Below are 17,521 nucleotides of genomic sequence, written 5' to 3' on the forward strand. Positions count from 1 at the left end.
ATGGGGGCACTGTGGCTGGCAGTTATGAGGGGCATTGTGGCTGGCAGTTATGAGGGGCATTGTGGCTGGCAGTTATGAGGGGCACACAGGCTGGCAGTTATGGGGGCACACAGGCTGGCAGTTATGGGGGCACACAGGCTGGCAGTTATGGGGGCACTGTGGCTGGCAGTTATGAGGGGCACACAGGCTGGCAGTTATGGGGGCACACAGGCTGGCAGTTATGGGGGCACTGTGGCTGGCAGTTATGAGGGGCACACAGGCTGGCAGTTATGGGGGCACACAGGCTGGCAGTTATGGGGGCACTGTGGCTGGCAGTTATGGGGGCACACAGGCTGGCATTTATGGAGGCAGTTGAATGGGTCTGGATCCATCGCGGCAGCCACACGGATAGTGCCCGGGCATTAGGGAGCACAAGCTGCAGCCAGTGCACAGAACGGCCGGACAACGGATGCATGATGCGCCCTAATAGCATGGTCCCAGTGACAGTTTTATGTGTGGCCTTCACCCGATTCTGGGACACTTGAGGTTGGACATATCTATCCTGACGTTCTGCTGGGAAAGGAGGCATCTTACATGTAGATGGTACATTATATAATAGGTGTGGCTTCTGGGTGTGGCCTGCTTATTGTGGGTGTGGTTTTTTTTGACATTTCCTATTGGCCTCTAACGGACGATATTCAATGTTGATCGTCCAACCACAAGATGGCGCCACCGCACATACAACCATTCGACGGTCCTAACAATAGGGAAATGGGCGATCACGTGACCAGCTGCCAACCTCAAGGTGGCGAGGCGCTGGTTGGTCAGCCGTGAGCTCCTCCCCCCGCGAGCCGCGCGCTTCCTCCCTGCTCCGTGAGAGGCGGGGCCATCAGGTGTCATGGCGCCGTACACTGCCAGCTGCTTCCTGCTCGTTCTCCTCCCGGCTGTGCTGCTGGCCAAGAAGGGGGACGTGATCGAGATCACCGACCGCAGCTGGAGGGACGTCCTGCAGGGGGAGTGGATGGTCAAATTGTGAGTCCCCGCCTGCGTCCTGTGCGCCGCTCCTTGGGCTTGCTGGCACTTGTAGTTCTACAGTGGCTGCAGCCTGTGGCACCGCTCCTGGGACTTGTGGTTCTGGGCTTGCTGGCACTTATAGTTCTACTACACACCCTGTGGCACCGCTGGTGCATGTACGTATAGATGTGCTGGGACTTGTAGTTCTACGGTAGCTGCAGCCTGTGTCCCGCTTCTGGCACCTGTGGTTTTGGGCTTGCTGGCACTTGTAGTTCCACATTTCATTTCCATCCTGCCAGGCGCTGACCAGTTTAGCACAGGTGTCGCCTCATGGACTGGCGCCTGCGCAGGACGCTACAGCAATGTGTTTCTCCATCAGAAGCGTTCGATCTGAGTTTTCAGCCTCTGGATGGAAAGACACTGTTGCCATTCACTGACGGCAAGCAGCAATCTTGAAACACAAAGTGAGAGTATCAGTAGAGATGATTAAAGGGGTTTTCTGGGCCCCACAAATCCAGCTTAATTACACATAACGCACCCGTCTTGAAGTCGCCTGGATCGGGCGCTCGATAACGGACATAAACGATGCTCCTCTTCTTAAAAACCTGGGGCATAGACGGGGCAAGAACGATTCCACAATCTGGCGCCTGCGCAGATGAGGTGGGTTCAGAGGTCTGCGTATGCGCCAGGGAGACGAACAGTTCTGGTTTGCATATTAAGAAAAAGTATCATCAGCCAGGGTCTGATCCTCAGACTACGCGGCCCGGCCGGGGGTCTGATCCTCAGACTACGCGGCCCAGCCGGGGGTCTGATCCTCAGACTACGCGGCCCGGCCGGGGGTCTGATCCTCAGACTACGCGGCCCAGTCGGGGGTCTGATCCTCAGGACTACGCGGCCCGCCGGGGGTTCTGATCCTCAGACTACGCGGCCCGGCCGGGGTCTGATCCTCAGACTACGCGGCCCGGCCGGGGGTCCTGATCCTCAGACTACGCGGCCGGCCGGGGTCTGATCCTCAGACTACGCGGCCCGGCCGGGGGGTCTGATCCTCAGACTACGCGGCCCGCGCGGGGGTCTGATCCTCAGACTACGCGGCCCGGCCGGGGGTCTGATCCTCAGACTACGCGGCCCGGCCGGGGGTCTGATCCTCAGACTACGCGGCCCGGCCGGGGGTCTGATCCTCAGACTACAGCGGCCCGCCGGGGGTCTGATCCTCAGACTACGCGGCCCGGCCGGGGGTCTGATCCTCAGACTACGCGGCCGGCCGGGGGTCTGATCCTCAGACTACGCGCCCGGCCGGGGGTCTGATCCTCAGACTACGCGGCCCGGCCGGGGGTCTGATCCTCAGACTACGCGGCCGGGGGGGTCTGATCCTCGACTACGCGGCCCGGCCGGGGTCTGATCCTCAGACTACGCGGCCCGGCCGGGGGTCTGATCCTCAGACTAGCGGCCGGCCGGGGGTCTGATCCTCAGACTAGCGGCCCGGCCGGGGGTCTGATCCTCAGACTACGCGGCCCGCCGGGGGTCTGATCCTCAGACTACGACCGGCCGGGGGGTCTGATCCTCAGACTACGCGGCGGCCGGGGGGTCTGATCCTCAGACTACGCGGCCGGGGGGTCTGATCCTCAGACTACGCGGAGGGGGGGTCTGATCCTCAGACTACGCGGCCGGCCGGGGGTCTGATCCTCAGACTACGCGGCCCGGCCGGGGGTCTGATCCTCAGAATAAGCGCCGGCCGGGGGTCTGATCCTCAGACTACGCGGCCCGGCCGGGGGTCTGATCCTCAGACTACGCGGCCCGGCCGGGGGTCTGATCTCAGACTACGCGGCCGGGGGGTCTGATCCTCAGACTACGCGGCCCGGCCGGGGGTCTGATCCTCAGACTACGCGGCCCGGCCGGGGGTCTGATCCTCAGACTACGCGGCCCCGGCCGGGGGTCTGATCCTCAGATACGCGGCCCGGCCGGGGGTCTGATCCTCAGACTACGCGGCCCGGCCGGGGGTCTGATCCTCAGACTACGCGGCCCGGCCGGGGGTCTGATCCTCAGACTACGCGGCCCGGCCGGGGGTCTGATCCTCAGACTACGGCGGCCCCCTTGTCTGATCCTAGAACGGCCGGGGGGTCTGATCTCAGACTACGCGGCCCGGCCGGGGGTCTGATCTCAGACTACGCGGCCCGGCCGGGGGTCTGATCCTCAGACTACGCGGCCCGGCCGGGGGTCTGATCCTCAGACTACGCGGCCGGCCGGGGGTCTGATCCTCAGACTACGCGGCCCCGGCCGGGGGTCGATCCTCAGACCGCGGCCGGCCGGGGTCTGATCCTCAGACTACGCGGCGGGGGTCTGATCCTCAGACTACGCGGCCCGGGGGGGGTCTGATCCTCAGACTACGCGGCCCGCCGGGGGTCTGATCCTCAGACTACGCGGCCCGGCCGGGGGTCTGATCCTCAGACTACGCGGCCCGGCCGGGGGTCTGCAGACTACGCGGCCCGGCCGGGGGTCTGATCCTCAGACTACGCGGCCCGGCCGGGGGTCTGATCCTCAGACTACGCGGCCCGGGGGGGTCTGATCCTCAGACTAGCGGCCCGGCCGGGGGTCTGATCCTCAGACTACGGCGGAGGGGGTCTGATCCTCAGACTACGCGGCCCGGCCGGGGGTCTGATCCTCAGACTACGCGGCCCGGCCGGGGGTCTGATCCTCAGACTACGCGGCCCGGCCGGGGGTCTGATCCTCAGACTACGCGGCCCGGGGGGGTCTGATCCTCAGACTACGCGGCCCGGCCGGGGGTCTGATCCTCAGACTACGCGGCCCGGCCGGGGGTCTGATCCTCAGACTACGCGGCCGGGGGGGTCTGATCCTCAGACTACGCGGCCCGGCGGGGGTCTGATCCTCAGACTACGCGGCCCGGCCGGGGTCTGATCCTCAGACTACGCGGCCCAGTCGGGGGTCTGATCCTCAGACTACGCGGCCCAGTCGGGGGTCTGATCCTCAGACTACGCGGCCCAGTCGGGGGTCTGATCCTCAGACTACGCGGCCCAGCCGGGGGTCTGATCCTCAGACTACGCGGCCCGGCCGGGGGTCTGATCCTCAGACTACGCGGCCCGGCCGGGGGTCTGATCCTCAGACTACGCGGCCCGGCCGGGGGTCTGATCCTCAGACTACGCGGCCCGGCCGGGGGTCTGATCCTCAGACTACGCGGCCCAGGCCGGGGTCTGATCCTCAGACTACGCGGCCCGGCCGGGGTCTGATCCTCAGATCCATAAAAGAAAAGCAGTGTTTTGATCAGGGGAACCACAGCGATGCAGACGGCTGGATCGGGAGGTCGCTGGTGACAGATTCCCTTTTAAGTGATAACCCCCATTAGGTTTAATTTGCTCCTTTCAGTCAGTCGGGAGCCCCCTTTAATAAGTGTTCCTACTCCGCAGTTACGCCCCGTGGTGCCCCGCGTGTCAGAAGCTGCAGCCAGAATGGGAGGAGTTTGCAGACTGGGGAGATGATCTCAATGTGAACATCGCTAAAGTGGACGTCACGGCGCAGCCAGGTAATGCCGTTAAATTTCAGTTTGGATGCTCCCTCGGTGGCCGTTTGGGCTATCCTGACCTGTCAACATGGCTGCTCGGTGTGGAGACCGCGGTCCTCGTCATTCTTCTTCCCTAGAGCTCCTGCTCCCCTTTACTCAGCTTTTGTACTATGTGGTGATACAACGCTAGCTTCCCTCAGCCTCCACTAGGGGGAGCTCACTGCAGACAGATTTATTATAGAGTTTAAGACGATCCGTTAGCAGGATCATCCCTATTACACCGGGTATGGAAACTTTTGGGTTGACCCTGCTGTGTGTAGAAAATCCGCACGGACGTTGTTTTCTGTGATTCTGATCTGTTCCCCAGAACTCGCGGCTTTTACGTTTTGTGCCAAGGAGGGGCGCGGCGTGTCCTCTCTGCATACAGAGTGTCTGACACCCCCCGACTGTACAGATAACTTCTCCCTCCTCCTCTTCACAGGTCTGAGCGGCCGTTTTATCATCACCGCCCTGCCGACCATATATCAGTGAGTATCCGCGTCCTACTTGAAGCGAGGGGGCGTACAGGCAGTCATAAGGGGGTTGTACAGGGTTAGAAACGCGTGCATGCTTGCTTTCAGAAACAGCGCCACCCATGTCCACAGGATGCACTCCATATTGCAGCTCATCTCCATTCCGCGCATAGAGTTGAGCTGCAATACCCCACACAACCTGTATAAAGGTGTAGCGCTGTTTTTTGGTAAGAAACCCTTTTAAAGGGCATCTGTCAGCAGTTTTGTCCCTATGACTCTGGCTGACCTGTTACATGTGCGCTTGGCAGCTGAAGAGACCCGTGTTGGTCCCATGTTCATATGTGCCCACATGGCTGAGAAAAGTTATGTTTTAATATATGCAAATGAGCCTCTAGGAGCAACGGGGGCGTTACCATTACACCGAGAGGGTCTCTCCAGTTTGATTGAGAGAAGGCAGTGAAGGCAGCATCATTAGGGATGAGCGCTCCGTACAGTATTAGAATGTATTGGCTCCGATGAGCCGCCGTTATTGCTTCACGAGACTTAGGGTAATAACGTCCACTGTAAAAAACCATTGCACCGAATTATTACCTTCCATATCTGCACCCCTTGGCCGTCATGGATGGACGGGGTTGCTGCTGCTGCCGCCTCCACGCCGTGTAGGTCCAGCCTTATAAAGATGATCCCAATGAGCTGTGGGGTCTTACATGAATGGGGTCCATTGAGCAGCTGCTTTAGCTCCCCCGCAGGATGGGAGGTTAATGACAGGAAGCGGCCGAGGTCTGTGATCACTTCCTGTGTCCCGTCTCTTCCGTGTAGCTGTAAAGATGGAGTTTTCCGGAAGTATCAGGGATCCAGGACGCACAAGGACTTCATCAGCTTTATCAACGAGAAGGAATGGGAGTCGATAGAAGCCGTGTCCTCGTGGTTCAGCCCCGATTCCCTGTTGTAAGTAGATCCCGGCTGCCAGGACTAACCCGAGCGCCAATAACGTCAAATCATGCAAGGAAGCGACCCCCGGGGCCCCTGGAGATCAGTGGGTAGTGTCCAAGGTGGGGAGCCCCTTTAACAACCCCGGCCGTCTGACATGAGATTGCCAGGGGCAGGTTTAGGTGAAAAGGACATCCTGCCGTCTCTGCCCCGTTCCATCCCATATCACACACCAGATGGCGGTAGGAATCTGCTCCACACGTCCCAGGGGCCCCTGCAGATTTCAGGTTGGGTCTCAGCCGGATGATGTGTTCCTATAATATCTGCCTGTGCTTCCCCGCAGGATGAGCGGCATGTCTACCCTGTTCCAGCTGTCGGTGTGGATTCGGGTAGGTGGATCCGGGTTTACCTCAATACTTCAACCTACAACTAAACATTCCCGGCCATGATGAGCCGAGTCCATCAACACCGGTCTCTTCCCCCGTCCTGAGGGTTTGCTTCAGTGTGTCAGTCTGGAGTCCAGAGAGGATTGTCTGGATACATTTGTAGCAAACCCTCAGCCTTGAGAAGTATCCGGTCTGTACGGCTTGTCAGCCTCCAGGTGTAAGCATAAATGTTCACATTGACAGCAAGCAGAGATCTTAAACATTTCAAAGAATTGTAGCAGAGCATGTGTAGCCCTTGCAGAACTGCTGGGAGTTGTAGTGTCGGGGAGTCTTTCGTGAGGCTGCACGTGTCCTGACCCATTATCTCTTTGCAGAACTGTCACAACTACTTTGTGGACGACATCGGTCTTCCCGTCTGGGGGTCTTACGTCGTATTCGGATTGATGACCCTGTTTCTTGGCCTGGTCCTGGGGCTGGTAAGTCCTTCTTAGTCACCATGTACTCATTCTAAAGAACACACAGTCTCTCTGCTGGGATTGTTCCGCACATTTAGGGTCCATTCACACGTCCGCAAAATGGGTCTGCATCCGTTCCGCAATTTTGCGGAACAGGTGCGGACCCATTCATTTTCAATGGGGCCGGAATGTGCTGTCCGCATTTGCGGATCCGCACTTCCGTTCCGCAAAAATATAGAACATGTCCTTTTCTTGTCCGCAATTGCTGACAAGAAAAGGTATTTTCTATGAGACTGCCTGCGATGTGGGGTCCGCAAAATGCCGAACGCATATTGCCAGTGTGCGTGTTTTGCGGATCCGCAAAACACATACAGACTTGTGAATGGACCCTAAAGGAGATGTCCGGCCTAGGAGCCGCCTTACCCATTCCTCAGAAAGTGTGCCCCAGTGGAGTGTCCCAGTCTCAGGTATCTAGCCCAGCATGGACCGGTGCCACTTCTGGTCCGTGATCCGAAGGGGCCTACCGCGCTGGAACGGCGGGACTGCAGACGTGCAAGTGTTTTATTTTTGGGCACATGTTCCGGAGAATGGGTAGGTCTAATCCCCTTTAGGGGTTGTCCCCCCTCTTAGCCTCTTTCTAAATGTAGTCACCAGAGGGATCACTGTTGGTCCTGATCCCAGTAACCCCAGCAGATATCTCATCTTGTCCGGGGAAGCCATGGCCGGCCGCAGAGGTAAATGTTGTATTACACGGCAGCCATTCAGATCCCTGTTTCTGGCTCGTACAGGGGGTCTCAAACTGGGGACCTCCCTATATGATATCCTCATGTCCGGGTAATCTAATACTTGAGACCTGCAAGATCCAGGAGAACCCCAACCGCTTGTTATGAGGCCCTCACCCCTATCCATCATGTTACTGTAGCATCTTGCACAGTCACTCACTGCAAGCCATGGACAGGACCAGCGCCCATTGCTTCCGGGGGTCTCGCCAGGGTAGCGGTCATCAGAACACGTCGTACAGATTCATACTGTTGTCGCTTTTTTGCAGGTTCTGGTGTTCATTGCCGATTATCTGTGTCCAACCAAGAGACAACGACCGCAAGGCTTCGCCTACCCCAGTGAGTGCCCACTGATGTTTCCTTGCCAGGAGGTGGCGCTCTATCTCCTTTGGGTCTGGTATGAATGAGATGTCGTAGGAACATGACGACCCCAGCATGCTGGAAATCTTCAGCCCCCGGCAGCACAATCCTGCGGTTTAATAGGGGATTTCGTATATTGTGCAATAATCCAGAGAATGTGATAATCCGGCTCCTGTCATTTCCCATTGATCCCAGATTAAAGGGGTTTTCCAGGAGTTCAAAATTGATGGTCTGTCCTCAGGATCGTGGCTGTGCTTGGTATTGCAGCCTAGGCCTAGCCACTTGAATGGGACTTGGCTGCACCTAGGTCATGTGACCGACGAACATGACGTCACTGGTCTAGGAAGTGGTGCCCAGGGTTCAACCCCATCAGATATTGATGACCTGTCCTGAGGATAGTCCATAAATATTGAACCCCTTTTAAATACTGATGATCTATGCTCTGGGTAGGTCATCAGTATCTGATTGGTGGAGGTCTGACTCCTGGCACCCCTGCCGATCCTCTGTTGGAAGGGGCCCCAGAGCTTGCCCTTCCTCGGCCTATGAGTGGGCCTAGGTTGCAATACCACAGAACAGCCACTATACAATGTACGGCGCTGTTCTTGGTTTACTATGCTTGTCTGAGCTCTGCGGCCCCTTCAGACAGCTGATTAGTGGGGGTGCCAAGGGGGTTAGGACCCCCCCCCCCCCCAACTAATATATCAATTATCTATCACGAGGCTACATCAATATTTAATTCCTGAAAACCCCTTTAAAGGAACTTTACAGTATAAACCAGTAAGCTGAGACCACCGCTGACGGAATGAAGAGCTGCGCCCCTTTAAGTATATTTGTGTAAAGAATACGCCGGCAGCTTACTAATATATAGTCTGCAGAAGTTCTGCGCCGTTTTCTCTTTGTGAAGCCACGCCCCCTTAGTGTCAGTCGTCGTCTCCCCGGACAACCCCGAGCGTCTGTCTTAAAAATGGCTGCAGATGGAGCGGCATGTGACACCGGCGCCCAGCCCACTAGCACCTATTATTGAAACCCACTGCTCCTTCGCCAGATTAAAGCAGTGTATTTATATTGTGGGACCCGTCACGCTAACGCAGTTTTTTTTCGTTTTTGCGTTTTCATTTTTCTTCCCTATTCTCCGTGAGCCATAACTTTTTTTTATAGTTCCGGTCACATAGCTGTAGGAGGGCTTATTTTTGCGGGACAAGTTGTACTTTCTAATGACGCCATTAATTATGGCATAAAATGTAGTCGGAAGCAGGAAAAAAATTCCAAATGGGGTGGAATTGGGGGGAAAAAAACACACAATCCCTCCACCGTTTTACGGATTTTGTTTTGTTTACGGAAAAACTGACCCCTGCCCTTTATTCTCTGGGTCAGTACATTTACAACGATACCCCATATGTATAGTTTTTTTTAATCTCTAAATAGTGTAAAAATACATTTAAACTTTGAGAATTTTTTTTTACATCACCTCATTCTGACCCCCATAACTTTTTTTTTCATACTTATGTCTACTGAGCTGTTTAGGGGCTCATTTTTTGCGGGACAATCCATAGATACCATTTTGGAGTGTGCATTACTTTTTTATCACATTTTCTTTTATTTTTTGGGGTAAGAGAAGCAATGAATAAATGGCAAATTGGCCATTTTGACCCTTTTCTTCCATTACACCATTCACCGTTTGGGATTTTTTTGGGGGGATTTTAATAGTATGGGTGTTTTTGGTCGTGGTGATACCCAGGTTGTATTTTTTTTTTTTATTATTATATGGAAAGGAGGGTAATTTTTTATAATCATTTTAAGGCTCATAAATGACCTTTTATAATAATGTTTTTTAACCGACCTATCAGGGATTTGAACATTGACAATTTCTTAGCATTTTGCTCATTTCTTATGTTGGCCTGCCATCTGGTGGCCAAAATAAGAATTGCAGAATTAATGCTCTGAGTCTCTTCATAGAGACTCGGCGCATTCAGCGCATGTACTGAAGTCCTGATTGGCCGCTCGGGGCTTCAGTACTAAGGTTTTTTGCGCATTTAGGTGCCGTGATCTCACTTGATCACGGCATCTAAAGTATTTAATTACCGCGATCGGCATTATTGCCGGTTGTGGTAATTAGCTGCAGGTCTCTGCTTTTTGAAACAGCCAAGACTTGCCGGCCATGATGCCCGCTGCACGCGCAAGCGGGCGTCATGCTTGCACAGCGTTTGTAGTGAAAGGGTTAAGGAGGCATTGTCTTGCTGATGGTTTCCATTTATTTAGTTATTTTATCTCCTGACACTTTCTCCCTTTGTTGTGCCGTTGAATACCAGCCTGTGCTCCCTGTTAGCAGCCGTTGGTTTTAGATGCGTTGCAGGATTTGACTTGCCCGATACCCCTTACATACCCCTTACTTACCCATAAATAGATACCTGATGCTTTTAAGGTCACTAATCGCCACAATCTGTTTTATTTCAGAAAAACTTACGCCTGAAGCCGCAAAACTACTGAAAGAACTGGAGGAGGAAGAGGAGATTGGGGAAGAGACAGGTGACCACGGCACAAAGGAAAATCTACGGAAGCGAATTGGAAAATCCTAATTTGTAGCGTCGTTTGTGACAGGTAACTCTCCTGAGCCAGAAACTTAGACCGATAGACTGCATACAACTGTAACAAACCCTCAGAAGTGAGACATTTTAGGTTTTTATAGACTTTTAATGAAACGCCCAAACTACTTTCCCATATATGTGACAACACAAATGACCAATAGGGATATATGGCGTTAACCAGTGCAAACAGTGTACATGATGGAGTACTTCAATTTTATTCACATACATGATTGGTGGTGACTGTGTATAAATCTGTGTGCAGTCAGCTCCCCCTGGTGGTGGTGACTGTGTGTATAAATCTGTGTGCCGTCAGCTCCCCCTGGTGGTGGTGACTGTGTGTATAAATCTGTGTGCAGTCAGCTCCCCCTGGTGGTGGTGACTGTGTATAAATCTGTGTGCAGTCAGCTCCCCCTGGTGGTGACTGTGTATAAATCTGTGTGCAGTCAGCTCCCCCTGGTGGTGACTGTGTATAAATCTGTGTGCAGTCAGCTCCCCCTGGTGGTGGTAAGTGTGTATAAATCTGCGTGCCGTCATCGCCCCCTGGTGGTGGTGGTGACTGTGTATAAATCTGCGTGCCGTCATCGCCCCCTGGTGGTGGTGGTGACTGTGTATAAATCTGCGTGCCGTCAGCTCCCCCTGGTGGTGAATGTGTATAAAGCTGTGTGCAGTCAGCTCCCCCTGGTGGTGGTAAGTGTGTATAAATCTGCGTGCAGTCAGCTCCTCCTGGTGGTGGTGTGTATAAATCTGCGTGCCGTCATCGCCCCCTGGTGGTGGTGGTGACTGTGTATAAATCTGCGTGCCGTCAGCTCCCCCTGGTGGTGGTGACTGTGTATAAATCTGTGTGCTGTCAGCTCCCCCTGGTGGTGGTGACTGTGTGTATAAATCTGCGTGCAGTCAGCTCCCCCTGGTGGTGGTAAGTGTGTATAAATCTGCGTGCCGTCATCGCCCCCTGGTGGTGGTGGTGACTGTGTATAAATCTGCGTGCCGTCATCGCCCCCTGGTGGTGGTGGTGACTGTGTATAAATCTGCGTGCCGTCAGCTCCCCCTGGTGGTGAATGTGTATAAAGCTGTGTGCAGTCAGCTCCCCCTGGTGGTGGTAAGTGTGTATAAATCTGCGTGCAGTCAGCTCCTCCTGGTGGTGGTGTGTATAAATCTGCGTGCCGTCATCGCCCCCTGGTGGTGGTGGTGACTGTGTATAAATCTGCGTGCCGTCAGCTCCCCCTGGTGGTGGTGACTGTGTATAAATCTGTGTGCTGTCAGCTCCCCCTGGTGGTGGTAAGTGTGTATAAATCTGCGTGCAGTCAGCTCCCCCTGGTGGTGGTAAGTGTGTATAAATCTGCGTGCAGTCAGCTCCTCCTGGTGGTGGTGTGTATAAATCTGTGTGCCGTCAGCTCCCCCTGGTGGTGGTGTGTATAAATCTGTGTGCCGTCAGCTCCCCCTGGTGGTGACTGTGTATAAATCTGTGTGCCGTCAGCTCCCCCTGGTGGTGACTGTGTATAAATCTGTGTGCCGTCAGCTCCCCCTGGTGGTGACTGTGTATAAATCTGTGTGCCGTCAGCTCCCCCTGGTGGTGACTGTGTATAAATCTGTGTGCCGTCAGCTCCCCCTGGTGGTGGTAAGTGTGTATAAATCTGTGTGCAGTCAGCTCCCCCTGGTGGTGACTGTGTATAAATCTGTGTGCCGTCAGCTCCCCCTGGTGGTGACTGTGTATAAATCTGTGTGCAGTCAGCTCCCCCTGGTGGTGGTGACTGTGTGTATAAATCTGTGTGCCGTCAGCTCCCCCTGGTGGTGGTGACTGTGTGTATAAATCTGTGTGCCGTCAGCTCCCCCTGGTGGTGGTGACTGTGTGTATAAATCTGTGTGCAGTCAGCTCCCCCTGGTGGTGGTGACTGTGTATAAATCTGTGTGCAGTCAGCTCCCCCTGGTGGTGACTGTGTATAAATCTGTGTGCAGTCAGCTCCCCCTGGTGGTGACTGTGTATAAATCTGTGTGCAGTCAGCTCCCCCTGGTGGTGGTAAGTGTGTATAAATCTGCGTGCCGTCATCGCCCCCTGGTGGTGGTGGTGACTGTGTATAAATCTGCGTGCCGTCATCGCCCCCTGGTGGTGGTGGTGACTGTGTATAAATCTGCGTGCCGTCAGCTCCCCCTGGTGGTGAATGTGTATAAAGCTGTGTGCAGTCAGCTCCCCCTGGTGGTGGTAAGTGTGTATAAATCTGCGTGCAGTCAGCTCCTCCTGGTGGTGGTGTGTATAAATCTGCGTGCCGTCATCGCCCCCTGGTGGTGGTGGTGACTGTGTATAAATCTGCGTGCCGTCAGCTCCCCCTGGTGGTGGTGACTGTGTATAAATCTGTGTGCTGTCAGCTCCCCCTGGTGGTGGTAAGTGTGTATAAATCTGTGTGCCGTCAGCTCCCCCTGGTGGTGGTGTGTATAAATCTGTGTGCCGTCAGCTCCCCCTGGTGGTGACTGTGTATAAATCTGTGTGCCGTCAGCTCCCCCTGGTGGTGACTGTGTATAAATCTGTGTGCCGTCAGCTCCCCCTGGTGGTGACTGTGTATAAATCTGTGTGCCGTCAGCTCCCCCTGGTGGTGACTGTGTATAAATCTGTGTGCCGTCAGCTCCCCCTGGTGGTGACTGTGTATAAATCTGTGTGCCGTCAGCTCCCCCTGGTGGTGGTAAGTGTGTATAAATCTGTGTGCAGTCAGCTCCCCCTGGTGGTGACTGTGTATAAATCTGTGTGCCGTCAGCTCCCCCTGGTGGTGACTGTGTATAAATCTGTGTGCCGTCAGCTCCCCCTGGTGGTGACTGTGTATAAATCTGTGTGCCGTCAGCTCCCCCTGGTGGTGAATGTGTATAAATCTGCGTGCAGTCAGCTCCCCCTGGTGGTGGTAAGTGTGTATAAATCTGCGTGCAGTCAGCTCCCCTGGTGGTGGTAAGTGTGTATAAATCTGCGTGCAGTCAGCTCCTCCTGGTGGTGGTGTGTATAAATCTGTGTGCCGTCAGCTCCCCCTGGTGGTGGTGTGTATAAATCTGTGTGCCGTCAGCTCCCCCTGGTGGTGACTGTGTATAAATCTGTGTGCCGTCAGCTCCCCCTGGTGGTGACTGTGTATAAATCTGTGTGCCGTCAGCTCCCCCTGGTGGTGACTGTGTATAAATCTGTGTGCCGTCAGCTCCCCCTGGTGGTGACTGTGTATAAATCTGTGTGCCGTCAGCTCCCCCTGGTGGTGGTAAGTGTGTATAAATCTGTGTGCAGTCAGCTCCCCCTGGTGGTGACTGTGTATAAATCTGTGTGCCGTCAGCTCCCCCTGGTGGTGACTGTGTATAAATCTGTGTGCAGTCAGCTCCCCCTGGTGGTGGTGACTGTGTGTATAAATCTGTGTGCCGTCAGCTCCCCCTGGTGGTGGTGACTGTGTGTATAAATCTGTGTGCCGTCAGCTCCCCCTGGTGGTGGTGACTGTGTATAAATCTGTGTGCAGTCAGCTCCCCCTGGTGGTGGTGACTGTGTATAAATCTGTGTGCAGTCAGCTCCCCCTGGTGGTGGTGACTGTGTATAAATCTGTGTGCAGTCAGCTCCCCCTGGTGGTGACTGTGTATAAATCTGTGTGCAGTCAGCTCCCCCTGGTGGTGACTGTGTATAAATCTGTGTGCAGTCAGCTCCCCCTGGTGGTGGTAAGTGTGTATAAATCTGCGTGCCGTCATCGCCCCCTGGTGGTGGTGGTGACTGTGTATAAATCTGCGTGCCGTCATCGCCCCCTGGTGGTGGTGGTGACTGTGTATAAATCTGCGTGCCGTCAGCTCCCCCTGGTGGTGAATGTGTATAAAGCTGTGTGCAGTCAGCTCCCCCTGGTGGTGGTAAGTGTGTATAAATCTGCGTGCAGTCAGCTCCTCCTGGTGGTGGTGTGTATAAATCTGCGTGCCGTCATCGCCCCCTGGTGGTGGTGGTGACTGTGTATAAATCTGCGTGCCGTCAGCTCCCCCTGGTGGTGGTGACTGTGTATAAATCTGTGTGCTGTCAGCTCCCCCTGGTGGTGGTAAGTGTGTATAAATCTGTGTGCCGTCAGCTCCCCCTGGTGGTGGTGTGTATAAATCTGTGTGCCGTCAGCTCCCCCTGGTGGTGACTGTGTATAAATCTGTGTGCCGTCAGCTCCCCCTGGTGGTGACTGTGTATAAATCTGTGTGCCGTCAGCTCCCCCTGGTGGTGACTGTGTATAAATCTGTGTGCCGTCAGCTCCCCCTGGTGGTGACTGTGTATAAATCTGTGTGCCGTCAGCTCCCCCTGGTGGTGACTGTGTATAAATCTGTGTGCCGTCAGCTCCCCCTGGTGGTGGTAAGTGTGTATAAATCTGTGTGCAGTCAGCTCCCCCTGGTGGTGACTGTGTATAAATCTGTGTGCCGTCAGCTCCCCCTGGTGGTGACTGTGTATAAATCTGTGTGCCGTCAGCTCCCCCTGGTGGTGACTGTGTATAAATCTGTGTGCCGTCAGCTCCCCCTGGTGGTGAATGTGTATAAATCTGCGTGCAGTCAGCTCCCCCTGGTGGTGGTGAGTGTGTATAAATCTGCGTGCAGTCAGCTCCCCCTGGTGGTCGTTGCAGGCAGCCATAATTTTATAATTTGACTTTATGATAATGTGAAGGAAATCAGGGGGTTTGTCCCTCTGTATCAGCAGTAAACGTACGTACATGTCTGCATCTGTCCCACTACTGAACCACATCTAAGCAGCTCTTGTGTTCTGTTTGCAGTCAGAGAAGGACAAGTCCCGGAAGCTGGCAGTAGAACAGCGCGTTTCATTCCTGTAGGAGACGCTCGCTCCAGTTGTCGGCTCCTGACCTTGTCCTAACTGACCCCCCGCGGACAGTCTTCACTCCCGTCTTCCTGATCAGACTGCACCGATGGACCTGATGGCTGCTCTCCTGTGTGTTGTGTCCGTCACCGTAGCCATATACAACCCCCGGGGGCTACTGTACACAGTATTTTGAGCCCTTCAGTAGGCCTCCATAGACATTAACCCTTTATGCCTGGTTTGTGGTCCACCTAATGGGAGTTGTAGTTTCACCGGTATGCAGGGGAGTAGCTTGGATGGCTTCACCCTCCATTATATCTAATCACATAGAAGCTCTTCCGTCTGTCATCTCCTCCTTGGTCCAGGGACGCTGCGCTGCCACGTGGCGGGGTCCTGACTGCCGTCTGTGCAGCCCCTACGTTACTGCTTTCTTTGCTATGTACGTTTTGAATACAGGTGTTTTTTAGGTTTTCCAATAACTGTATGTCAGTGTTATATGACCGTAAGGAGACGTCCAGGGGTATTCCCAGCCGGCCATTTTTGGCCTGTCCATACAGTATACCATTAATGCCCAATAGTCCACCTCTGGCACCAGCTCCTTCCTCACAAACAAGGCCCTGAAGTGAATGAAGAGGAAGCTGCGCATGCGCCACATCCTTCATTGGTGATGTTCAGAAGTCCCGGAGCATTGAATAGAGAGGACACGGCGCAGGATGAGTGGTGTGGTCACTGTTAACGGTGGAGCGCCATTCAGAGGTAGGACCCGGACCTTTCGGACACGTGTTGCATATCCCGCCATGTGCATTAAATGTCTAGCGGGGACAACATCGTTAGGGGTTACATGGTCAGTGCATGGCTGCTTTCTCCGCTGGTTGGCCAGGAAGGATCTCCTGCCAGACTGGACTTGGCCGAGCAGCCGAGAGAGGGGCCCTTCTTTACCTACAGCAGATATTGTGGGCAATGGGATTAGAAGGGATTTCCAAAGACCTGCGAACCACTGTGAAGCCTCTGGAAGATGGAAAACGTATGGGTGGCGCTCCACGCCGGCCCCCGCCACTCTAGTGTTACTGCTTGGTGCCATGATGCGTCTTGCGCGATGATGTCATAGGGGGGGGGGAAGGGCATGGAGAAGAGTTTCAGATTGTGTTTTGGGGGGTGGTTGGCACACCTATAGTTAATGATGGGGGACATGGACCGCCTGTCATACAGCTCACCCTCAGTGTTGTGTAGGGGACGTAGTTTGGTTCGTCTGTTACGATTATTTATTGAGTCCGTTCCTCTTATTTTTTCCATAAAGGGATCTTCTGGTTTGGTGAGATCGGAGGGGGTGTTCTCCTGCATGCCGTCTAGAAATGACTGGGCCCCACAGCAAATGTTTGAAGGCTACCTTCACTCCTGTGGCTAGTCAGGCGAGGCCCGGCAGCCACTCCAGTGTCGCTGTATAATACTGTGGAGGGGACCCTGACAAAATCTTAGTCCTCCTCTGGTATGTGTCCCTTCTGAGTTGGGGGGGCCCCCCCCCGTAGCTACGCCCTGACGCCGTCTACATTGTACTGGTGGTGCAGGGTAATTACACCGCAGCCCCACTAAAATGGAGATGGCGTGCGGGTGACCACTGCAGAGCTCGCACAAGTGCTGCAACCCCTTCCAACAGCCGAGAGTCAGGCCCCATCTGATATTGATGACCGGTCTTGAGGATAGATCATCAGTTTCATGAAATCGGACAACCCCCTGACCAATCAGATTACTGCATTTCTGAGCGGTTCATATGGAAGCTCCTCCCACCTTCTGTCTGCATAGGCTCGTGTGCATGGGTCGGCTCGCCCGTGTGAGGTGTAGGCGCTCGTCTCTCGGGTAATTGGACAAGTGAGCGCTGTGTAACATAGACTTTCGATTTTTGTAACCGGACGGATACAAATAATAAACAGGGTTTTGCTTTTGTGCAATAAAAATTAATCATTTCTTTCTTAAAGGGGCGGTCCAGGATAAAGCTGCGAGCGGTCTTTTACACGAGCTCCGTGTGAGAGAGATCATACGGTCTGGACTACAGAAGCGCACGGTCTTATCGTGACTGATAACGGTGTGCGCCTCTGCCTGACCTTTCTGTGACGGAATTGTACCGACAGCTTTATGTCAGTATGATTCCATTACAGAAAGGTCACACAGCATTAGCAAACGTAACGCTGTGCACTTCTGTCGTCCAGACCGCACGATCCCTTCTCTCACATGG

General features: G+C 54.4%; 1 protein-coding gene across 1 annotated transcript; it reads left to right on the top strand.

Annotated features, from left to right (window-relative positions):
- The first annotated feature begins 840 nt into the window (after positions 1 to 840).
- Positions 841 to 17,247, top strand: TMX1 (thioredoxin related transmembrane protein 1). Its single transcript, XM_044271552.1, has 9 exons — positions 841 to 1,011; positions 4,413 to 4,528; positions 4,989 to 5,034; positions 5,839 to 5,967; positions 6,293 to 6,338; positions 6,710 to 6,811; positions 7,839 to 7,908; positions 10,384 to 10,527; positions 15,251 to 17,247. Exons 1-8 carry the CDS (start codon positions 878 to 880, stop codon positions 10,503 to 10,505), a joined length of 765 nt encoding a protein of 254 aa, XP_044127487.1. The 5' UTR covers positions 841 to 877; the 3' UTR covers positions 10,506 to 10,527; positions 15,251 to 17,247.
- The last annotated feature ends 274 nt before the right edge of the window (positions 17,248 to 17,521 follow it).

This window comes from Bufo gargarizans, chromosome 11 (assembly GCF_014858855.1).
Source record: "Bufo gargarizans isolate SCDJY-AF-19 chromosome 11, ASM1485885v1, whole genome shotgun sequence".
NCBI classification, from domain to species: Eukaryota; Metazoa; Chordata; class Amphibia; order Anura; family Bufonidae; genus Bufo; species Bufo gargarizans.

Excerpts from the sequence above, each read along its gene's own strand:
- TMX1 (XM_044271552.1), top strand. The coding sequence starts at position 878 with ATGGCGCCGTACACTGCCAGCTGCTTCCTGCTCGTTCTCCTCCCGGCT. Across the intron at positions 4,529-4,988 it reads GGACGTCACGGCGCAGCCAG|GTCTGAGCGGCCGTTTTATC; the intron begins GTAATGCCGTTA and ends TCCTCTTCACAG. Across the intron at positions 5,035-5,838 it reads GCCCTGCCGACCATATATCA|CTGTAAAGATGGAGTTTTCC; the intron begins GTGAGTATCCGC and ends TCTTCCGTGTAG.